At 54.4% G+C, this 24,682-nt stretch overlaps 1 protein-coding gene across 1 annotated transcript in view; it reads left to right on the top strand.

Moving 5' to 3' along the window:
- The window catches only part of RPH3AL (rabphilin 3A like (without C2 domains)), a 138,685-nt gene extending 116,043 nt beyond the window's left edge, over window positions 1-22,642 (top strand). Inside the window, 4 exon segments of the mRNA XM_069483503.1 lie at window positions 17,345-17,449; window positions 19,749-19,864; window positions 19,866-19,895; window positions 21,571-22,642. Of these exon segments, the coding sequence (XP_069339604.1) occupies window positions 17,345-17,449; window positions 19,749-19,864; window positions 19,866-19,895; window positions 21,571-21,645 (326 nt within the window). The 3' untranslated portion in view covers window positions 21,646-22,642.
- The last annotated feature ends 2,040 nt before the right edge of the window (window positions 22,643-24,682 follow it).

Here is a 24,682-nt window from a genome sequence, read left to right as displayed (position 1 = left end):
TAGCAAATATCATATTAACTGATAAAGCATCAAAATGTAAGTCAAGAATACCCCAGCACCACTGTCATTCAATAGTATTTTTTAGTTTTTAATAAGGCAAGAAAATAAAATGATCTGTTAGTATTGGAAAAAAAGAAAAGAAATTCTCTTATATGTAGATGATGTGATTGTGGACCAAGAAAACTCAAGAGATTCTACTGAAACAACCCACTAGGATTAATGAGAAAATTTGGAAACTGATGGGGCATAAGATAAGTCTACAAAAAATCAGTAGCTTTACTCTCTATTGGCTACTTGGAAGTGGAAGCGGGAAAATCCATCTATAATTGCAATAAAAACTTACAAATTTTAAAAGAAAATTATAGGAGCAACATGAAGAAAATTGTAGTATTTCACTGTATTAGTCTACTTGGGCTGCTGTAACAAAATACCACAGATTGGGTGGCTTAACAGAAAGTTATTGTCTCACAGTTCTGGAGGCTGGAGGCCCAAGGTTAAGGTGCCACAGTGGTGGTGTCTGGGGAGGGCCCTCCCCTTGGGTTGCATGGGAGGACAGGGGGAGGGGAAGGGGGGAGAGGGAGGGAGAGTGCTCACACTCTGGTATCTCTTCTTATAAGGACACTGATCCTATCGAATCAGGGCCTCACCCTTAGGACTTCATTTAACCTTAATTACTTATTAGAGCCCCCATCTCCAAATACAGGCACACTGAGGGTCAGGGCTTCAACATATGAACGGTGGGGGTGGGGGGCGCAGGTAAACTTTCAGTCCATAACACCAAAGGAAAAAAAAAAAGACCTGAACAGAGAGGCAGCTAAGAATCTTGGCCCTTCCAAATTAATAAGTGTATTATAATTCCCATCAGAGTTCCAGTGGAGTGTCTAGGGGGAAATGGACAAAATAATTTTTAAACATTCATAAGGACACAGATGTTCATAGCAGCATTATTCACAACAACCGAAAAGCGGAAACAACCCAAATGTCCATCAGTTGATGAGTGGATAAACAAAATATGGCATAATCGTAAAATGGACTATTATTTAGCCATAAAAAAGAATGAAGTATCAGATTCCTGCTGTAATGTGGATGAACCTTGAAAACATTATGCCAAGTGAAAGAATCCAGAGACAAAAGGCCACGTGTTGTATGATTCTATTTATATGGAATGTCCAGAATAGGCAAATCCATAGAGACAGAAAGTAGAGTAGTGTCGTCAAGGGCTGGGGAGAGTGGGGGGAGATGGGGAGTGCCGGCTATGGCTACAGGGTTTCTTTCAGAGGGGATGAAAATGTTCCAAAATTATATGGTAATAATGGTTCCACAACTGTATACTAAAAACCACTGAATTATATACTTTCAAAGGGTGAATTTTATAGTTTATAAATTGTATTTCAATTTAAAAAACTAATAAAAAAGTTAAAGACTAGCTTAACACAAAAGCCTACTTTTTTAAGAGTAGTAAGGGTAGTGGGAAGAATTGCCTGACCAAATTCTAAAGTGTATTATAAAATTACTATCATCAATAAAAACAATGTAGTGTTGGCACCACACTAAATAGAACATTTGTTTATTTATAGAGTACATAGGCAAGTGGAACGGAATAGAGAGAGAAGAGACCTAAGCATGTATGGAAGCTAAACACAGGTAGTTTTCCAATTCAGTGGGAAAATAACAGATCTATTTAATAACTGCAGCTGGTGTAATTAGATTTCCTCCCCCTTCTATGTGTACCCAGAAGCACATTGCAGATAAAGATCTAAATGTTAAAAATAACACAATGAAAGTCTTAGGGAAAGATTAGAAAGGTTCCTTTTCCCTGTGTTACCTCAAAGAGAGCTGGTGACCGTGCCACACCTGCAGGACAGGTGGGCTGCCTACCTGAGTTTGCTGCTCTCTCCCTGCTCTGGACCTGGGGTGTTGATTTTGGGCTGGTGACCCCAGGAAGGCTTGCCCACAGCGGGACATGTGTTCTTTCCCTAGGAGGGGGTGGGGAACAGCATGGCCTGAGTCCCTCCTGGTGACTGGCCCCCAAGTCTGACCTGGCTGCCCCTGGCAGAGGTTTCCTTCCACCTGATGCATCCAGGCAGAATGTGTGCTCTGCCCTACTTTTCCCTGGCAAACCATCGCTCCAAGTTTGTGACAGCAGTAAGTAAAGTCAGCTTCTGCACACTGCCTGGTCTTTTTGGTCCCCTGTGAAATATGAAGTGTAAGTGGTAGAACCAGTGCTGAGGGCTCTTGGTTCATAATCCCTTTAGAGCTGGGCCCACCTCTTCTGCAGACTTCTTTCCTTTGAGCTGAATTCACACAGAGAGAGATGGGGTAGGGGTTGAAGGGCACCATATTAATCTGGCACATGTGAGTAATGAGAGATTTTATCTTTTTCTCATAGACTAAGAAGCTTAGAGGAAGACAACTGCAGTTTTAGTTCAACAGCTCAACCATATCAGGATAGACGTGTTTCAATTCTTGCTCTTCTGCTCATGGTCACAAGATGGTTGCTGCAGCTCCAGCCATCACTATAAAGAGAGGGAGAAAGATAAAAGGGAAGGCTGGAAAAGCCAGCCTTTAGCTGATGGAAGCAGGCAGTGGGGAGGGGGCTGGTGCTGGTGCTGGATAATCCATCCCACAGTGCCCGCCACACCAGTCGCAAAGCTGATTTCCTAGGACAGCCAGAGACTTCAGAGAGACTGCATCCATTGTATGTGTGGGAATTATTCTCAGAATGTTGTGCTTCTCTAGCTCCAGTGCCGAGGATACTTGCTAGGATGTGACTTCTTTCTTTCTCCGACCTCCTGTGCTGTGCTCAGGAGGCACGCTGCCCCGGGTGGGCTTTGCGTCTGCCCTCCTTTCTCACCTGTGGCTGAGCACCTGACACCGGGGCCTGAAGCCCCGAGTCTGGAGTCCGTACAGCATGCAGAGGGCTTTTTATGATGTGTGTCCTTTGCTCAGGAGGGAGTCGGCGAGCTGGGTTCCCAGGAGGCTGGCCCTGGGTTCATAAGGCTTTGCCACGTTCACCTCTCCGTGGCAGCTTGGGGCCAGGTGGCGGGGGGGAGGGGCCCATCGTTGGAAGCCTTTGTCACTGCCCTGTGGCCTGGCCAGGTTTGGGGCGATGGTTCCACTTTGCCTTCCACCCCAGACTGTAAACAGACCTGCTCACGGGGCATAAGGACCCATTTCCTCCTTGCCTCTGTTCCCTTGCAGACGGCAGAGAAACCAAAAGCCCCGGCCAGGGCACAGGCAGCTCCCGGCAGTTGTGAGGCGAATGCATGTCCCTTCTCTCCCGGGGCCTAGGTCCCTCCTCTCCCGGGGCCTCTGTGGGAGTCCTGCCGCCTCCCAGCCGGCATCCTTCACTTAAGCCGAGCTGGGCTTCCCAGATGGCTTTGAACAGGACGACACGCCAGTTCCCTTCAAGGTCTGTTCCAGAAAAGTACTTCAAGGTTTTGGATTTGTTCCAGTTGGATAATTTTACGAAAAATAGGAGTTTCATTATCCCTTCACTGGTTCCCTAGATTTTAAACAATTTTTTAAAATCTTGAGCTGTGGTCCTGTTTGTGGTTCGGTGAAAGCAAGCCCCGGGGGTCTGTTTGGGTTGAGCAGTCTGGGTCAGCTCAGGCTACAAATGTTTACCTGGGGCCGCCGTTCTGAAATGACCCCCTGCTCACCTGCCCCCGCCACCGCCATCCCCCCCGCCGGCCTCCTGGAGAAGCCGAGTCACTGCGCTCGCCGCAGCCGAGCACTCCGTGACTCACGGTCATTATCTCATTTGATGCTCAGAACGGCGTATGGGGCAGCTACAGACGGTGAAATTGACTCTTCGTGATGGATGCGGAGGGGAAGTCTGCCCAAGGTCACATAAGGCTGCTGGGCTGCGGCCACGAGGGCTGGGACCCCAGCTTCTGAATTCCAGCCCCACGCTCCTCCCTCGTCCGCGTGGTGTGGAGTCAAGCTCTTGCCCAAAGCGCCACATGCTCCGGCTTTTTCCTTTCCGACGTGGCCGGAGGATGTCGGTTGCCAGGATTAAAGACCGCCGAGGCTGGCTTGAGTTAGGGCGTTGGTGCAAGGCCACTGGGGAAGGTTCTTCTAGAAGCGAGGGCAGGAGATGAAGGCTGGGGAGGCAGCGTGGAGACGGAGGGCGCGGCCCAGCTGCTCTGCCTGTGCAAGCTCTGCACCCCTCCCCCACCTGCCCTGCAGCTTGTGCTCCTCCAGCCTCAGCACCTGTCCCCGTGCCCACCCCGCCGTCAGGACCGCAGGTCCGTGTTCAGGAGAAGAAGCGGTTAGCCCAACTCATTTCTGTTCAGAGCGTCCTTTTTACCTGCATCGTATGGTCACACATAATGCATGGCGTGGCCAGTTAGGGCCGCTTTGAGCAGGGCAGGGGGACATTGATGTTTCCTCCAATGGCCATCCAACCACAGAACTGAGGGTTACGTATCTGACAGGGGAGTGAGCTCCCTGTCACTGGGAGCATTCAGGCAGAGGTGGGATATTAGAGTGGGGATCCTGTGGGTCAGAAACTGGGAGAAGTTCACTATGGGCTGTCACTCTGTCTCCAGAGGGATGTCCCCATGCTGGGACGAGGGCTGGGCAGGGGATATGTTCTGTGTCCCAAGATTGGGAAAGCCGCGTGGCCCAAACAAGCTTTGAACCTGAGACCTGTCTTGTTAGCGCACAGCTACAGCCGACTGAGCTAATAAGTTGTCCCGTGGCGGTCGTTTTTCCATCAAACGCATATGCTGTTTCCTGACTTCTTAACGCAGCGTGCTATTTATACCAGTAGATCCATTCATTCTTAATGAGCCGCGGTTGTGGATTGTAAAATGTTTTATTTTCAGACAGGATTGCTCACTGCCCGGAGCCAGCTGTTGTATGCCTCCTTCCTTCTTTCTCTGTTCCTGAGACATTAGCATTTTGGAAGCTGCTCTGAGCTCTCAGCCACCCTCTCCCCACCCCCATGGCCCACCCTAGTATGTCTCTAGCAGACTCTGGACTTGCCGTTTTTGTCACATGGGCCAGCCCTGGTTCATGAATTCCCCAGAGCCTTCAGAGCACCTGGGAGTGTGTGTTGTATGCAGGGGCCCAAGGGGCTGGAGCTTGCAGACGGGGGCAACCTCCCATGTTGGGTAGTGGGACGCCGTCTGTCCTCGGAGGGTCAGACATTTGCCATATTATGGGTCACAAACTGATGGAGCAATGACTTGATCTGGCTGAGTGCTTAAAATTCGTTGTCAACTTGTTTTTAAATGGAGAAAATTTCTCGTTTTTTAAAAAATGGAATCTGGCTTCCTTTTTAAAAATCAGAAGGTCTACCGACACCTCCCCACTGAAGAAATTGGTCAGGCTAAATAGCAGCTTCCCCCTTCACACAGGGCTCGTGTTCTCTGGTTTGCCTCAGTCCCCACCACTCCCTATTGTCTCTGACACCCTTTCAGCATCACCCTTGCACAGTTTTTTTTTTTGTTTGTTTGTTTGTTTGTTTGAGACAGAGTCTTACTCTGTTGCCCAGGCTAGAGTGCCATGACATCAGCCTAGCTCACAGCAACCTCAAACTCCTGGGCTCAAGTGATCCTCCTGCCTCAGCCTCCCGAGTAGCTGGGACTACAGGCATACAACCATGCCCGGCTAATTTTTTCTGTATTATTCTATATTTTTAGTTGTCCATATAATTTCTTTCTATTTTTAGTAGAGACGGGGTCTCGCTCTTGCTCAGGCCGGTCTCGAACTCCTGAGCTCAAATGATCCACCCGCCTCGGCCTCCCAGAGTGCTAGGATTACAGGCAGAGTTATTAAGAAGAAAGGGAAGTCGTTCTTGTTTCACATCCCTTTGAAAAGAGAATAGGAGACAGACCAACAGGAACACCTGCTGCAAGAAGAATTGGGCACACTTCTCTGTGCAAATGAAGGATTCTCGTATTCAGCCCCCTTCACTCCCTGACCTTTCCACCTGGCCGGTGGAAGGCAGGGGCCTGATCGTGTCACCTCTGTGTGTCCCTACTCCTACTCCTGACCCCGTGACCCCACCTGTAGTGGCTCTGAGTCTGTTGTGAGCATGGAGGTGACGTACCATGGCCATCCATGTTCACGGCCTTGCCAGTGGGGCCTACAGGGCCAGCGCTTGGGGGTTCATGCGTTTTGACGAGGGACTCCTGGCCGGAAAGCCTTGGTTTTGGAAGTCCTTGTTCCTCGATGGCCATCGGTTTCCCCCTGAGTAGGACAGATGAAGGGCTGGGACAGAGGGTCGGTTCTCTTCCAGCTTCCGTATCTTACGTTTCCAAACCCAAGGGAATGAAACTTTCCAGAAGAGTTTCAGGGAGGTGGTAGAGCAGCGGCCAATAAAGCAGCTCTCAGACCATGCACTGAGGCCGCTGCTACTGGAAAGACCAGCCCCGTTTCCACGCTGTCCCCACCCTCCTCACACACACACACATGCACATGCACATGCACACACACACATGCACATGCACACACACATATGCACACGCACACACATGCACACACACACACACACGCATGCACATGCACACACACGCACATGCAGTCTGGCACGTGCCGCCAGTGAGATCCCATCAAACCCGCCCGACACCCCCCACACACTGTGCCTGTGATCAGCGTCCCCGAGTGCTATGAACTAACCGAATCTCCCTTTCAAAGTCCCATCGCCAGGGGCGCCTCTTACGCTTTATTATCCCCTTCCCTGTCTGCAGTCATTTCACTCCCTGCATGGGTTCTCTAGTCCTGCGAGCTGGAAGTACCTGGGATTTTTTTCCTATGTCAAGATAACAGAAGCCACCAAATACACACACAGACACATGAGCCAGCAAGGACTGTTGAGAGAGGAGGGAGGGGGAGGCGTCTTTGAACCATCTGAGAACTGTGCCTTGGGTCCCACGGGGCACCTTTCAGGTCCTGCTGGTGTGGGTCTGCTGTTTGGGTCAAGAAAATAAACAAGCAAGTGGAGTCGCAGACTGTCCTGTCTGGGGCTCCAGTCCAGCCAGCCACTGGGGGACTGAACGCCATCGATCCCCCCGGAGGCAGAGGAGGGAGTGGGCGTGGTGCTGAGTTGCCCAAGGCCACTGTGGGCCCCACTGGAAGAAACACTGACCAAGGGGCAGTCGTGGGTCTTCCTGTGTGGCCAGTGCTCTGCCAGGCTCAGCTGAGGCCCAGGCACGTTAGCCTGTTGGCCTGCGCGGGCAAAGGGGACAGGCTTCAGGCCTCGGTGCTCAGTGGTCAGATGAAAACAGCAACAGCAGTGGCTGCCACGAGCTACAGGCTGTGCTCGGTGCCGTGCATCTGTCATTTCACGTCGTGCCCCCACAGCCCGTGATGGGGTACTACGATTGTCCCATTTCACAGAAGAGGAAACTAAGGCGTGGAGAGGTCTAATAACTGGCACTGTAATCTCGGCGTAGAAAGGCAGAGAAATACCTGCAGCATTCAGGAAATTTTGCCTTTTCCCTAAATCCTGGGGAAATAGAGGCCTGGCACGTCCTGTGTGGCTGTGTTTTTAAAGGGAAGCCCACACGTACGAATTGCCTTGACCTTTGGAGCCATCGGTTAAGCCAAACGGAAGCCCGGTGACGGTGGGTGTGAGTGGAGGGGCCGCCCCAGAACAGAAGTCCTGGGTGTGAATGAGCTGCCGTCGCCCCCTCACTGCGCCCCACTCCCCGCCCCCATCAGCCCACCTGCCTGCCCTGGGTGTCCTCGCCGGCTTGGAGATTGATGTCCTGAGAGCAGAAGGCCCTCATTAGCCGCGCCATGGAGGTCAGGAGCGCGGCTGTCGTCTTTAATTTGTCCAAACCTGACGACAGCCTCAGCTGATTGGTCAGTTCCAGCTGCAAGGGGAGGTCTTGGGGCTCCTTGCCCCTATCTTAGCTGAAATGGGAAAGCGGGCCCCGGCCCCCAAGAACCAGCCTCTCTCTGGCTTCAGTTCGGCCGAGGTGCACAGAGCTCCCCGGTGTGCCAGGCCTGTGCCGGGCTCTGCCTTGCTCAGTAACACATGTCTGTCCCTGGCTGCCCACCTGTCTGGCTGCAAGAACCTGCAACTTAATTTCGCCCACTCCAGATTCAGTGGCCTTTGGGGACCTGAGTGAAGTGAATAAACGTGGATCTCCCTGCCTTTTCTTTTTTTCTTTTTTCTTTTTTTTGAGACTGAGTCTCGCTCTGTTGCCTGGGCTAGAGTGCCGTGGCGTCAGCCCAGCTCACAGCAACCTCAAACTCCTGGGCTCAAGCAATCCTCCTGCCTCAGCCTCCTGAGTAGCTGGGACTACAGGCATGCACCACCATGCCCGGCTAATTTTTTCTATGTATATTATTAGTTGGCCAGATAATTTCTTTCTATTTTTAGTAGAGATGGGGTCTCGCTCTTGCTCAGGCTGGTCTCGAACTCCTGACCTCGAGTGATCCACCTGCCTCGGCCTTCCGGAGTGCTAGGATGACAGGCGTGAGTCCCTGCCTTTTCTGACTCCAGTGGAGCACTGGAGGTAACCGTGCTGACTGCTCTCGGCTGGGCAGCCCTCCCAGGGCTCCTGTCCATTGCGGGGCACCCTGGCCTTGCCACTAGGCTGGGCTGATCCCCCACTGCCGGGCCAGCCGCGGGCAGCAGGGGCAGAGAGTCCCCACACAGGACAGGGGCCAGGCAGCCCAGCCTACATCTGAGCTCTAAGCACGGCCACCTGCGTGTCCAGCCCAGGCGAGGAACCTGAGGCACCAACCCAGAGGCCAAGAGAGCCAGGCCCCGAGGAAGTGTGGCAGAGAGGCCCGGGGAGGGGGACAGACAGAGACTGGCAAAGACAGAGGAACCAGGAGACACCCCGAGAAGACAGAATGCACACAGAGACACTGACACAGGAGAGAGGGAAATAGAGACAAGAGAGGCAAAGGCAGAGAGAGATTTTAAAAAACGACAAGAGAGCCACAAAGATGAAGTAAAAGACAAAAGCCCAGAGACACGCACACAGCCGGCAGCACACGAGCGCGTGTTGCGTCCCAGTGCAGGAGTGGCCGGAGCTGTGCGCTTGCTGTGTTCTGTCTCTGCCACAAACCTAAGGGGATCATCTGTCCCCTCCGTGCCTGAGCCAGCAGGGCCGTCCTGGCCCCAGAGGAGACACTGCCCGACCTTTGCTTCTCCTGTTCCCATCTGGGACGCCTGGCACACCCCAGCCCCAGCTGCCACATCTGCCTAAATCATGCCCTTAAATTCCACCTCTTCTGGGAAGCCTTCCCTGACTGCCCCTCTCCCTGGCACCGCACCCCCTCAGTGCACCACCTGCTGGGGAGCTGTTCTTATCTTCCACCCGGCTGCCTCCCATTCTGTCTGGAGCGCCTCGAGTGAGGGCAGGGACCACAGGATTTCAGTGCGGGCAACCACATCTCTATTGATTCGAGAATTTGTCTTCATTACCCAGGGCCTCCTGTCTGTCTGCGAGCCTGAAGGAGGGAGTAAATTAAAATCGATGGTGGACGAATAGGCAAGTGCAGGGCCCCCCTCTGCTCCCTAAACCTGAGCTCCCCATCAGGTCTGTGCTGCCTCCACTGCCACCTCCCTGCCCGGGGCCGTCCCCAGGGCCCTTGTGTGGCAGCCTGGAAGGGGGACCAAGGAAGGAGGGCTCCCCAGGTGCCACGCCCTTGTGACACAGGTGCCAGCCCTCACCCAGCCCCCTGGGGTGGACCCGCAGCTATCCCCATCACATGGATGAGGCCCTGAGGCTGGGGTGGTCGGGTTGGTGGCCCGTCCTGGGGGTGGGGGAGGGAGCAGGCTCTGAGCCTCTTCTGGCTTCCAGTGCACCCCTCCCTGCGAGGACGGGCTCCCCGGGCCTCAGGGCCACCTCTCCCCCTGTCCAGGCCCTCATTCTCCAGGGCCCTGGGGGGAATTTCCAAACCAAAGGCAGAGCGCCTTTCCGGCCCTGCTGTGGGTTTGGGAGAAGAGCTGGCTCTGTGCGAACAGTGCAGTCTCCCCTCAAGGGCCCACTAATCCTGTGTCCATGGCAACCGGCCTCCGATAGCCGCTCCCCCATTTGTCCCTTGCCCAGGCTGAGGCCCCCCGGCATCCCCCTGGAGTGTCTCTCAAGGAGGAGGCCGTGAGAGGTGCCTGCTTAGAGGAAAGCCCATCTCCCGTGGGGAGACAGAGGCGGCAGGTGAATCTCTGGGGTCTCCTTGCCCCTGGCCGGCCACCATCCGGTCCCGCCGTGCTGGCACGGTGCTGTTTCCTGTCCCGGGGAGGGTTTCAGGAAGACGGCCAGCATTTACCGAGTGCCCACTTTGCCCAAGGCCCGGCGGTGGGGGCTGAGGGAAGGGACGTGGGTTGAGGTGTGGCCTGGCCCGCAAGTGGCCCCGGGACAGCGAGGGAGTCCGGGCAGGCGCTCGTAGGGAAGGAAGTGGGATGCCAGGCGGCGTCTGGTGGGGCGAGGAGGGAGGGCCAGTCTTCACCCTCTCCCTGGGCCCGAGGACACTTGTCGGCAGAGGTATGGCTCCAGTGGGTTCCTGGAGGGTGAACTGGATTCTAATCTGTAAAAATATTCATAGGCTTGTCTAGGTTTTAAAACTTGCAAAGCCTTTTGTCCGACTTGACCTTATTCTATGAATAGTCATTTTTGTCTCTATTTTACAGATGAGGAGAGTGAGGTTGAAAGAGGTTAAGGCGGGTTCAGTGCCAGCTGGTGCCGTGAACGAGACGTCTCCTCTCTCCGCACTCCGGCCTCGGGCTGTGCCAGGAAAAGGGCCCCGAGAGAACTCGGAAGGGCGGGCCGGGAACGCGGAGAGGGGCCTGGGTGCCTGGAGGGGGGATTTCGGAGGGAGCAGAGCCAGTAGGTGAGGCAGGTCCCAGGGTGCCCGAGTACCGTGGGAGGTGGGAGAGCAGCGATTCTGGCGGTAGATGATGTCCCTGGGTTCAAATCCCAGCTGTGCCTCTGAATACCTCTGAATGTGCTTCACAGGACATCATGCGCGCTCCCAACATCCTGCAGAGCCCAGCCTGGGATCCCACGATCCCTCGGAAGAGGCAAGTGCACCCCTGTGAGGGTGGCCCGAGCACCCCAGAGGCCAGCCCCATGCTGGGTGGTGTGGGCCCGTAAGTTCAGGATGCCGCTCAAATAAAATAGCCGTCGTTTACCAAGCACCTACCATGTGCCAGACGCTGCCTGTGTTACCTCTTTTAAAGCTCACAACAACTGGGGAGAGAGCCATCATCCCCCACTTCATAAATGAGCCCACTGAGCGCACAGAGAGGTAAAGAAACGGGGCCAACGTCACACAGCTGGGAAGCGGCAGAGACAGGACACAAGCCTGAGTCTGTCTGTCTCTTTACCGCCCCACACTCCCCTCCTATCACCACCAAAGCGGAGCCGCAGATACAGGAGGCGTCTCCGTGGGATTTCAGGCCATGGCCCCTGCCCCGTGTGCAGGTGGGACAGGGGCAGACAGCTCTGCGTGTCTGCAGCGGCACCAGCTTGGTGGGCTGGGGAGGGCTAATTGGGAATGTCTGCGCGCTCCTCGGGGCCTAATCATCATTCCTTTACATTAAAAAAAAAATTTTTTTTTTTGTTTTTAGTATGCAAAATTTTCCACCATCTGCTTTGCCTTGGCAGAATGTTTGCTGAAAATATCTCTCTTCCTCTCTAATTCCCATAATTTCTGGGGGCTTTGGGAGCCTCCAAGCAGAGCAGCCGAAGCTCACAAGTGCCTCCCGAGCTCACAGGCTGCCACCGGCTGTCCTTGTGCCAGGCAGCGATGTTGTGTGGCTCAAGAGGGACGTCTCCCCGCCCCCCGAACTGGACAGGGCCTCAGGAGTCTCTGCCGATAGGCTGACCCGCAGTCGAATCCCAGGATTCAGGCCCAGGTGGCCGCCCAGCTCAGCCCCTGGGTTTTTTCAGCAAAGCCTGGACAGGGGCCTGGGGTCACGGAGAGAGGTGGTGCCCAAGAAGAGCCTGGAGGCAGCAACCCCACCCCCGCCCCGGCCAAATCCCAATGCAGTGCTGTGAGGCCAAACAGCCAGCATCCCACCTGTCCCCTGGACTGTCCCAGGACAGCAGCTGTCACATGTGTCCTTTGAGCAGTCAAGAAAGACTTTCCAGAAGGGAAGACTCTTCCCCCTACTTGATGTACCAAAACTCTTTGTTTCCATGGAGACAGTCAAATTGCAAATCCAGCCAAGAGTGAACCGGGAGGGGGGGAAGCTGGCCTCTCCCTAGAGAAGTGGGCGCGGCTGGCGCCAGGGCTGGCCCGTGCTGAGTGCTGGGCAGGCAGGCGGCCCTTCTGGGCCACGACGGGCAAATCTCGGGGATGCCCGGTCCCCGGCAAGGGGCACAGACCGCTGTGGAGGGAGCCCAGGAGGGGAGGTCCTGCCCCCGCCTGCCGGGCGGCCGTGCCCGGGTGAACCCATTCGCTGATACCTCCTTCTCGGGAAGGCTACTGGGACAGGCTTCTCCCTGGTGTTCTACCGTCTTCCATCTGAAACATCAGGCGTGGGCAGAAGATGGTGCTGATCCGCGCACCATCCCAGACTCAGCCTTTGGGGAATTAAAGGAAAGAGAGGGAAAAAATCAGCCTTCAGACACACTGAGTGTTTTGCCGAGGCTGGAAGAGCGAGGGCCGAGGGATTTATGAGTCTAAAAGCTTTGTTAATAGACCTGGGAGATTGACAGTCACAGCTGCTGTGCAGGGGGAATGGTGGCAGCGGCAATCGAATGGCAAATTAGCCGAGGTTCTTCGGGCTTTACAGTGAGATCTCGGGGGCAGGAAGGAGAAGAGGGTTCTTCCTTCCCAGCCGGAGGAAGCCGTGACTATCTGGGTACACGGCACTTGGGCCGGGCCGGGGGCCGCTCCACGGTGGCATCTCCGTGTGTCTCTTCCCCACTGACGGTGAATGCCAAGGCCAGACGTGGACACTGCCACGTCCTTTGGTTTGTTTCTTTCGAGTGGGGTTTCTTAGAGATGGGATTTGGGTCTGCACCACAAAGACCTCTAAGCCGAGGCCTGGCCCCGGCTGGGAACCCCAGACACGGTGGGCACACGTGCTCCGGCAGAGCAGGATGCGTCGCAGAGAAATGAGTCTGTCTCGCTGGCCGCTGGTCTCCGCTCTGTGACACCTTTGTAAGATCAATTGTCATCTGAGGCCATTCCCCCCTGTTCTGCGGCCGTGGCCCTTTGGGGGTTTATAAAAGGAGAGAAAGAAAGTCAACTGCCTGTAACGTGGGGAGGTTTTCTGCCTTTTTGTTTTTTAGCCCTTGTGTAACCCGGGCACCACGTGAGGACGAGGCAGTGTGGTGTCCTAAATCCACCGCCAGGGTTGCCGTTTGGGGCAAGATGCGTAACTCACAGCAAACATTGTTCTCCCAACAACGTGGCACAGTCATCTTGCAAATTTAGCCTGCCCTCAGCCCAACTCTGTGACCATGTATGACAGATGACAAAACAGGGAAGATGGTGGGGAAATGGGGGAGATGACCTTGCCGCCATAACCCGAGGCCTGGGACATCCCATCGCATCGGCTCCTCCCCAGCCCTTTGTCATCTGTCCATTAGCACCAAAGGACCCAGGTGTTACTGGTCACCCCGGGGCCCCAACCCCAGATTACATAGATCTTACATGCCAGCCATGGGGAAGATGGAACATTCCAAGTCAGAACGCACGAATAGATTGTAGCATCTCTGCCAGAGAGCTGAGAAACCAACCTGGAGGTCAGTCACCGTGCTCTCTACAGGGCTGTCCCACTGCTTAGCATTTCAGCAGCCTGGCTCCTGGACGCTCCCCTCTCCCTGGGAGGATTAGCCACAGTCCTCAATTCCTTTGCAGCTGCCCCAGGGGAGACAAGGCAGCCACTTGCTCCAGGCATCTAACAGGAATCCCTGCCTCCTGCCCCCCTTGTCACGGAACCCACTAGGTTGGTGTTTAGTGAGTGAGTGAGTCAAAATGATGGCTGGACGCGGTGGCTCATGCCCATAATCCTAGCACTCTGGGAGGCCGAGGCAGGAGGATTGCTTGAGCTCAGGAGTTCGAGACCAGCCTGAGCAAGGGTGAGACCCTATCTGTATTAAAAATAGAAAAATTAGTTGGAGGTTGTGGTGCGTGCCTGTAGTCCCAGCTACTGGGGAGGCTGAGGCAGGAGGATCACTTGAGCCCAGTAATTGAAGGTCGTGAGCTACGATAGTGCCACTGCACTCTAGCCAGGGCAATGGAATGAGACTGTGTCTCAAAAAAAAAAAAAAAAAAAAAAAAACCCCACTATATAAATGCTTATAAAACCGATGCCTATGGAGTCCAGTCTTGGTGGATTCACGATCAAAGCCACTCGGTCCGGGACCTGAGATGCAGTGCCAAAACAAGTCAGGTTTCTACTTGCATTTCTCAAATACTATGAAGGAAGCACATGGACCACAACCGGCCTTGTGCCCATCTCCTCTTGATGCAGCATCACAAAAGCCCAAAAAGCCAAAGCAGAGCTCTTCCTGGCAGGCGGGGAGGGGAAACCAGAGCAGAAAAAGGCAGAGCCCCCAGCAGAGCAGACGGAGGAAAGAAACACCAGGATCTCTCACGCGCCCTTGTCTCTCCTGCGGGGGCCGGGTCCCCAGCAAGGAGAGCCACACCAGCCTCATCTGTCGACACGATTTGCTCTCAGCCCCCAAGGATCCCCAGGGTCAGGTGGGGGACGCTGACACACAGAGAGTGGTCAGTGCAGTCACACAGGGCGTTCAGCCGGCCAGGGCTCGGGGATGGGAAGGGCTTCCTGGAGGAGGTGGTGCCCGAACTGAGCCTCTAGAAGAGGGGTGGGCAGGGCTTGCTGGGCAGAGGGAAGCAAGTTCCGGCGGGAGGCGGTGGCCGGCAGTTTGGCAGAAGCTACAAACCCTGGGGCTGGAGGAGCCCGGGCGGGGCAGCAGGTGCTGTGGACGCAGCTGGAGAGGCAGACAGAGGGCTGGGACTTGGCTTGATCCTGCGGGGTGTGGGGGCCTTGAGAGAGGGTGTAGCTAGGGCTGTGTATTCTCTAGTGTCTCCTGCTGGGCAGAAGAGACAGGAAAGCGCCTGCAGGTGGGGCCCAGGCGGGGCATTTCCCAGGGGTCCAGGCTGGAGGAGGTGAGACCTTAAGCCGAGCAGCGATGGTGAGGAGGTGACTGACTCAAGAACTACGTAGGTGGTGAAACTGGCAGGACGTGAGGATGAAAGAGGCACAAGAGCCACTTAGTCATCTGACCTTCATGACACATCCGCTGAGTGCCGGCCACCCTGCTAGAGAGGCCAGGGTTGGGGATCTCTTAGAGCTGAAGTGGCAGTGGCCTGCTCCAGCCCTCTGGTTGCTCGGTTCTGTGACCTGTGACTATGTTAGCTGAAAGATGACATAGGCTGAAGGCATGAAGACTTTCCAGAAGGCTCTCGATCCAGATGGAAGCTACCATTTCCCCTTCCTGTACCCACAGCGGATTTCCCTACTGGCCAGGCGCTTTCTCCGGCCGAGCTTTAATGCAGCCTCAGGACTCTCTATGTGCTGCTCCAGAAAGGGCTCAGTGGATCCAATGGAACCTATTAACCACCCTTGGTATAGAGGGATTTTGTTTCCGATCTCGTCTCCCACCAGATGGGTACCTATGGCCCAGGGTGGTTGAGAGGATCGAGTAAGATAATGTTCATTCGGTGCCTCGCACGTGCCTGGCATAAAGAGCTCACCACGCCCGGACCTTCCTCCACCGCCAGCACTTTTCATTCCCCAAGTGAAACACACTGAAGCCTCAGACTCCTGCCCCATCCGCTGGCTCAGGCACCTGGGAGAGCTGGTTACTTAAAAAATTCTGTTGGGGTGAGCAGGACACTGCGAAAAATGGGGAAGAAATGGAAAAAGAAGAATTCTACATCATATTGCTTTGCCAGTGTCTGGTTTTTTGTGGGATTTTAGGGGGGAAGGCGGTGGACAGAGTCTCGCTCTGTTGCCCCGGTAGAATGCAGTGGTGTCGTCAGAGCTCACAGCAACCTCACACTCCTGAGCTCAAGTGATCCTTCTGCCTCAGCCTCCTGAGTAGCTGGGACAACAGGCGTGAGCCAACACACGGACTGATTTTTGTTTTAAGAGACAGGGTCTTGCTGTGTTGCCCAGTTTGGTCTCGAACTCCTGGCCTCAAGTGATCCTCCTGCCTCGGCCTCCCAAATTGCTAAGATTACAGGCATGAGCCACTGTGCCTGGGCTGCCAGGGCCTTTGAGCTCCTGCTCCAATTCAAATAAACTGAAACTGGAGTCACAGACGACACAACATGGATGTCGTTTATATACATGAAAGACCATGTGGGCCCAATCTCAAAGCAGCACCCAAGCCCAACATCAAAAGATTGGCAAATAGATGTACATTTCTGTGTTTAAAATTAAAATAAAATGTTTAAAGGATGAGTATATCCTGTATTATGACTCCCACTGTTGATTAACCAGCCAAATGTGGTCCCATTTAGTCCAGAAAAGAGAGTTTCTCCTGCAGTGTATTCACTGTGAAAGCATCCTCCCTCTCCCCTCACTGGGATTCCAGCCCTGGCCGTCTGGTTCCCTTCCGCAGTCACGAGACCCCACTGTGAGTTACTGGAGGAACTGGGACCAGAGCCCAGGCCTGTTGGCTCCCAGTTCAGTTCTTCCAATGGAATCAGCTGGTTACAAGCCAGCCTGCCGGGCTTAGAATCCCAGCTCCTCCACATACTGCCTGGGGCAGGTGCCTTGGTTTCCTGACCTGGGAAATGGGGGGAATGATATCTCCTATCTTTCAGGATTGTTCTGAAGCTTTAATAAATTCGTATATATGCCAGACACGGTGGCTCATGTCTGTAGTCCCAGCTACTTAGGAGGCTGAGGCAGGAGGATCGCTTGAGCCCAGAAGTTCAAAGCTGCAGTGAGCTATTGTAGCGCCACCACACTCCAGCCTGGGCAACAGGGAAAGACCCTATTGCCAAAATAAATAAAATTTATATATGTGAGGGCTCTCGTTACTGCAGAGCATTGCCTCTGGCTTTTGTGTTGCTGGGCAGAGGCCCCAGAGCTGTTGTGCCTGCACCAAAGGTGACAGTCAGCTTCTATCACAAGGAGGAGGTGATGTGTGGAGATGACTGGCCGCAGGTTGACCTCTCCCTGCTGGTGCTGGTCACACTGGGCCCAAGTCCCAGCCTTCTCCCACTGGGACTCACGTCTCTGGCAGAAGGAGTGCCCTCCTGTCCCTGGACCATTGTTTCTCATGCCCAAGACAAAAGGGCCAGCCAGCTGAGCTTCTGTACCACTTTGTCATGGCAGGGTGACAAAGCGGGGAGGCCTGCCCTGGCACCCTCTGCCCAAGGTGGCTGCTAGTAGTGGCCAGGAGGGGTGACCTCCTGTGCTGGCGTCTGTCTTTTCCAGTGGTTTCCAGTGACAGTGACAGTGACTCGGATCTCAGCTCCTGCAGCCTAGAGGACAGACTCCCTCCCACGGATCAGAAAGGTGACAGACCCTCGGGGGAGTCAGGTAAGTGAGGGAAGTGACGCTGCTTCCTTACAAAGGCCCAGGTGCCAAGTGGCTTTGCTGCTCAGCAGGTGTCCAAGGAGCTGATCTAGATCTGGGAGGAGAAGCCGGCCTGGGGAAGGGGTGACTCTGAGCTAAAGCCTTAGCACCAGGCATGGTGGCTCACGCCTGTAATCCTAGCACTCTGGGAGGCCGAGGTGGGAGGATCGCTTGAGCTCAGGAGTTCAAGACCAGCCTGAGCAAGAGTGAGACCCCATCTCTACTAAAATAGAAAAATTGGCTGGGCATGGTGGTGCGTACCTGTAGTCCCAGCTACTTGGGAGGCTGAGGCAGGAGGATCACTTGAGCCTAGGAGTTTGAGGTTGCTGTGAGTGAGGCTGACGCCACGGCATTCTAGCCCAGGCAACAGAGTGAGACTCTGTCTCAAAAATAAATAAATACATAAATAAAAATAAAGCCTCAGCACCACCTAAGAGCAGGGCTGAGCGGGAGGCTCCTCTGCACGTGCAGGGGGAAGGGAGCGCAGCAGGCGGTCCTGCACCCTCAGCCTGCACACCTGGGCTTCCTCCCACGCTCGCCCCTGAGCATTCCCCAGCTGAGATTTTGCCTCGAGAGTGATGAGGTCTGTGAAAACGGGGGACAGAGTTCCCTGCCCTAGCTCAGCTCTGCCATGAAACTGCAGTGGGATCCCCAGTGCGTGCCGTGACCTGCCAGCCTGCGTTTCCTTCTTGTCACCAAGCAAGACGGAGCAGGGGGGCTCCAAAGTGCCTTTTGATTTTGCCATCACTGAGCTCACCTCTGCGACCCTGTCGTATGAAAGAGGGTTAACTGGGGTATTGAGGCTGGAGCAGAGAAGGCCCGGGGAAGGAAAGGAAAGGCATTTTTCTTTCCTTCAAACACTTGAAGGGCTTCTGGAAAAAAGGGCCGGCTTCATGCAGAGCTGCTCCTCGGGTTAGAACTGGAATATTTGAAAGCTTCAAGGAGGCTGATTTTAGTGCGTAAGAAGAGCTTTATGATAACTGCTCCAAACTGGAATGAAATGCCTTGGGGCTCGGGGCACTTGTCTTGGGGCCAAGACTGGGTTGGTAATGGAAGTTTGGGCTACATCAGAGACAGCAAATGCCCGGCACATATACCACTACTCCCTATCCCGTGACCATGGCAGACATTACTAGTTAATCAAGACAGTCTTCCCCACAGAGCCTTCACACACCTTCAGAATCCTCCGCAGTACAGTTTCCAGGTGGTCAGCGTCAGTACGTACAGGTGACACAGGAGATGAAAACTGTCCCTGGGCTAGAGGACCTCTCAGGCCCCTTCAGGCTGAAGATTCTAGAGTCTACATTAGAAAAGTGTGAAGGGGCCGGGCGCGGTGGCTCACGCCTGTAATCCTAGCACTCTGGGAGGCCGAGGCGGGTGGATCGCTCAAGGTCAGGAGTTCGAGACCAGCCTGAGCAAGAGTGAGACCCCGTCTCTACTAAAAATAGAAAGAAATTATCTGGCCAACTAAAATATATATAGAAAAAATTAGCCGGGCATGGTGGCACGTGCCTGTAGTCCCAGCTACTCGGGAGGCTGAGGCAGTAGGATCGCTTGAGCCCAGGAGTTTGAGGTTGCTGTGAGCGAGGCTGACGCCATGGCACTCACTCTAGCCCGGGCAACAAAGTGAGACTCTGTCTCAAAAAAAAAAAAAAAAAAAAAGAAAAGTGTGAAGGAAACTTACCTAGCAGTCTTGGTTTCCAGGGCAAGCTGTCCCCTCCCTCTCCCCACCGTGATGGCGCTTGTCCCCTCCCCTCACATCCACTCTCAGCTGTGACCACGTAGGACTAGGAGCTAGGAAAAGATTGGGCAAAGTACTACAGGCTGCACATCTGTTCTCTTGGCCGGGCAAGGACTAAAAACCATGTTTGGGTGAGGATTCTTTGCTTAGCAAAGGCAAAGGCAGCAGTTCTCTCTCATTAGACTAACTGAAATACACACCCTTCCCGCTCCTCTATTCTATGAATGTAGGAAAAACTCCTACTGGGGGAGTTTCATGTTGTGACTTGTTACCTAGTGAAAGTACCTGCGGGCCTGTTCTGCCGCCTTGGTGTCCATCGGACCCTCAGCAGTGGCCAGAGGGTGGGGTCATGCCAGGACCTGGCAGCCACATGGATACGGGGACGGTTCCCGGGGCAGAGGGCTTGCTGGGCAGATAGTCCCAGAGATGATATATTTACAAATGGGAAGATTTTCGCTCAGGTTCTTGTTGGGCCGAGATCACCCCTGACTCAGTGTGAGAGCCACGTGTGGTCTCTTGCAGGCAGCAGCGTGGAGGCCCCAAGGGTGGGGTTCATCCGCCCACCCAGCCACCTCTCGGGGAGCCAGAGCAGCCTGGCCAGTGAGACCGGGACGGGCTCTACAGACCCACAGGGGGGCACCCTGCCCCGGGCTGACCCCAAGGGCCTCGGTGAGTACCTGGCTGCTCCCCCGCCTGCTCCCCTGCCCCCATGGCCCTCTCCCCCACTCACCCCTCCAAGACTGGAGCGTGGTAGGCGACATTGTCGATTCTCTGTGTTTACTGAGTGTCGTGTCAGGTACTGGGGAACAGAGGTGAGCCAGACCCCATGAACAGGGAGGGACCCATCATAATACTGGTGACCACCCCAGCCGCTCTTGGGAATCACAGCAACAGTCATTACCACCCTCCCCTCTATAAGACGTGTGATTTGTCGCAGCATTTCCCCAGCTCTGTCCCAGGCATGGTGACTCCTGCTTCCAGGGCTCCTCCCGTGTGCCGGGCAGTCCAGTCTTTACTCAGGCCATCACGTGCCCAGCCTGAGCTGGGAGCGGTGTGGGGTGGTCCTTGCCCTCCAGAGACCTGCCACATCACTGAGGAAGCCAAATCAACCCACCTAAAGCAGAGCCCAGCCTGGAGCTTGCCCACGTCCTAGGAGGGAGACTCCAGATGCACCGGAGCGGGGCGTAGAGCCCCGGCCCTCCCTAGCACTGCCAAGGTTAACTTCCACTCCATGGGCAGAGTAGCCAGGAGGTTTCCTCCCCCCATTCAGTAGGTGTGGAAACCAAGGCACAGGTTGGGTACGGGGAAGCATCCAAGGCCCCCACCCTGCCCCATACCCACTGTCCCCAGCCGTGGCCAGCCCAGGACCATCATGTGACTGGGGGCTGGGGAGGGTCTTCTTACACTCAAGCCAGAGAAAACTGCCAGTGCAGGACCAGCCCCCAGTCTCCTTCAAGAAAGAAGCCCCAGGTGGACTGGGCAGCTCCCTGGCCAGAGGATTCACAGGTGCATGTGTGCATCAGACCCCAGGGTGTGGAGGGCACCCCGGCCGCCACCCACGGGAACCCCTTACCCCACCTCCTCCCCTCTCTCCCACATGGTTCCCCAGAAGCTGCCGGGCATCTGGGAGAGAAGCGGCGGTGGGCAGGTCTCCAGGGAGTGGGAGGCGTCTGCAGCCCTGAATTCTAGTTCCAGCCCGGCCACACATAGCCACGTGGCCTTGGACAGACCGTAAGCTTGAACCATAAGAAATTGCATTTTGTAGGTCAGACATAGTCAAATATCAGCAATTTGATATGGTTCAACCTAATATTTGATCTCTCTGCAGCCAGTTCTGTTATCGCTAACGTGTCCCTCTCGGGGTTGGAGGGAGGTGAAACGCAGCACTCATGGGGACTGCCTTCCCCGAGTGGGTCCCCAGGAAACGTCCAGTAATAAGCGGGGGGCCGTGGGGCCCGGTGCATAGAGAGGGTTCCAGGGCTTAAGAAGCAACCTGGAGAGGCCTGGCCCAGGGAGGATATGACATTCCCACAGCCATTTGCTCCTTCCCCCATCCCGAGGGCACCATGGTGATCACCTGGTTAGAACAGGCAGACGGAAGCCCAGAGGGGTCAGTGACTCACCTGCAGTCACAGGCAAAGCCGAACAGGCTCCCCTGCCTGGGCACCGGCCCCAGCCCTCTCGGGCAGCCCCAGTTGGTTTCACACCAAGCAGCAGCCTCGGGCGTGGGGGCTGTTCCAGCAAAAGGCCTGCCTTCCCCGCCACTGTCACCTCCATTTCGTTCCCAAAGGTCAAGCTGTCACCTCTGCTCACTGTGTGGTGGCCTTTCTTTTCTCCTCCAAAGGCAAAAGACACACTTGGACGAGCCCCCGCTGCTGACCTGCTGACCTGGCTCCAGCAGGTCCCCGCCCTGCGTTGAGCCGTGTTTGGTGCCTGGAACAGACTTTTTGATGGAAGATTTCGAGAAAGCAGGAGCCAGACCCTGACCGGTCCTGCATCCTTGCCAGCCTCCCTGTTGGCTGGGACTCCACTAACCAGTGTTGGGGGCCGAGTCTGTGCCCCCGCCCAGTGCCTTTGTGTGCCTTCCTCTCACACAGCTGCCACCACCCCCTCCAACCACAGCACTTGGCCCCACCTTATTTATTGCCCTTCCCGCCCCCCCAGCCTGCCTTGTGGTTATCCGAAGCTTGCTTGTGTCCTGGATCGGGCTGGATGTGGGGCCTTCCCTCGTGCACTGCAATTTCCGAGGGGCTCCAGGCGGGCTCTTCTCCACATGTGTATTAGCAGCAAGGAGAAACCTAGCCCAGAGCAGTACCGTCAGGGGAGAGTCTGGCCCCTCACAGCCGCGTGGAGGGAGCTGAATAGGTGGGGTGAGAAACCCACCCACCCTCTCCCTTCCCATCCCTCTCCCGGGGCTGGCCCAGACGCTGAGGATGAACTCTGGCTCCTTGTTAGGTTTCTTTGAATCCCCCCCTTGGCCTCCCTGCAGCTTGAGGGGCCGGGAGGGTTCTAGTGAATACTGTGGACGTGCTCACTGAAGAGCAGCCTTGGGCTGAGTCCCCAGCCAGGGCCCGTGGCTCCCCAGCCATCAATTCACTCCTCTGCAGTAGGTTTGGTTTGGCATGAAAAATACTTCATTCAGAGCACAGGCAAATGCTTCTGGAAGACCCTTCCCCGAAGAGAGTGCGCGTGTGTGCGTGCACGTGTGTCTGTGCATCCGTGTGTGTGTGTGTGTGTGTGTGTGTGTATCGTCTGCCCATCCACACCCTCCCATCCTTCCTGCCCCTCTCGCACCCCGGGCATCCTGTTCTGGAAGGGCCGCCTGCTCCAAGTCAGCTCTCAGGGCCCACCCAGGAGCCTGCCCTCGCCGCTGGCAAATGGTAAAGAAGCTCACTGTTTCCCTGGGACACGTTACGCTTCAGAATTAAAACAATAAAGAGAATTTGCATTGAGCCAGTGTGTTAATCAAAAGACCACAATCGCCTGTGTTTCTGAGATGCAGCAATAGAGAAATGGATGAAAAAAATGTAGTACATTGAATTGCTGGAACACTTCCTAAGCTGCAAAGGAACGAGCTAGGTCTGTGTCTATGAACAGAGCTCACAAATCTACTGTTGCGTGGAAAAAACAAGGCCGTCTATATTAAAAAAAAAATTTTAATACAAATGAGTTGCACAAACTCACATGAACATATGTAAAAATGTTTTTAAAATGGACAAGGCCTTCTGGTTACGTATGGTAGACTGATCACATTCACATTTTCCTTTGTGCCCTAAAACCCTACTAAAATGACACAAAGGAATGAGAATGGCATAAACCACAAAGGCAAAAAGAACAGGAGCGAAGGTGGCAGTGGATGAGAGATCTGAAAACCTCTGGAAGATAGAACAGTATAATTTGCTTAGCGTTGGTGTCCCTCACTGCCCAGAATACCTACAAGAGAGGAAGCCGACCATGAACAAGCCCTTTGCTCTGCAGAATACCCCAGAAGCTCAGAACTTGGGGGGCCATGGGTCCCTAAAATGAAAGTTCAGGATGGATCTGAAACAGTATTAGTTGAAAGAAGTGGTTAGACCCCCAGACCCTCCTCCCAGCCCTCAGGGCTCGCCACAGTTGAACTAGAAAGGTTCTAGATTGGGGACCCCAAGACTAGTCAAACTCTGGGGTGAGGTTCCTTAACTGAAATCAAGGATGGTTAACGGGGAGTCCCTCAGCCCCCTTCCCAGGCCTATTTCCCATCCACCCCCCGTCAAGGCAGGGTATTATGGAATTTCTCCAGGGAAACTGATCAAAGAGAACAGATCGGCACACGCTCACATTGCCGTGCCCCAAACAGGGGGTCTCTGCCCAGCCACCGCTGTGGGGCCCCAGCCCTGCCCACAGGCACAGAGCTGCCCATTAGCTTTGTTGTGTTTCACTCACAATGGGAACAGCCAAGGGCACCCACCGTGTGACAAAATCCAACAACTGAAAATGCAGAAACTCCAAAAAGAAAAGAGTCAGAGGAAAATCCTCTGAAGATATTACACCCAGAAAACAAGAAAAGAATGTAACTTTTTTCAAAGGCAGTGTTAAAGTCCTTGAACAGTAAAAATACAGTAGCAGAAATTTAAAAATGCATGAGAAGGGATGGAAGACCAGATGAGAGAAAATCCCCCAGAAAGTAAAACCCATAAACACAAAAAAGAACAAAAAAAAAACAAGAACATTGAACAATAGAAAAGTTAAGATCAATACAGAAGGTCAGACTTCCAACTAGTAGGAATTTCAAACCAAGAAACAGAAAACAGAGGAGAGGAAATTGTTGAAGAAATGATCCAAGAATATTTCCTAGGACTGAAGGCGGTGACCTTCCATGGAGAAAGAGCCGGCACAGTGACAGGAAACCCCTGCACCAGCGTGGACCAGTGCAGCCGTCCCCGAGCGGCAGTCTGGCAACACCCAGGAGGTGGGGACGTGCACGGCCTGCAGCCAGCCCCTGAGGTCTTGCTAAGACACAGGAACTCACTCGCTGGCTCTGGGGTTAGAGTGCACGTCTAACAAGCTTCAGCAATGCCCAGTTGGACGCCTGCACCTTGAGTAGCACCGGTCTGGGCAGTGGTTGTCACCCTTGGCTGCCCATTGGAATCACCTGGGGAGCTTTAAAGGTACTCATGCTGGCCCCACCCACTGCTAGAGGTTCTGGTTTAACTGATTTTGACATTGGGATTTTTATAAAGCTCCACACTGGCTCCAATGTGCTAGGAGACCTGGCGACCATTTCCCTACAGGAACTCTGCTACGCGGGCCCCAGGAGACATGCACAGAATGCTTACAGCAGTACCCTTTTATCAGCTAGAAATTGGAAACAACCTAAACCCCATCAACAGGAGAATAGATTCATAAATTGTGACATGGGCAGACTATGGAATATTACGCAGTGGTGAAATTGAGTGACCACACTCAGCATAAATAAA

Source organism: Eulemur rufifrons, chromosome 9 (assembly GCF_041146395.1).
Source record: "Eulemur rufifrons isolate Redbay chromosome 9, OSU_ERuf_1, whole genome shotgun sequence".
NCBI classification, from domain to species: domain Eukaryota; kingdom Metazoa; phylum Chordata; class Mammalia; order Primates; family Lemuridae; genus Eulemur; species Eulemur rufifrons.
Note: the sequence above shows the minus strand (reverse complement) of the source record. Positions and strands in the feature narration are given on the sequence as shown.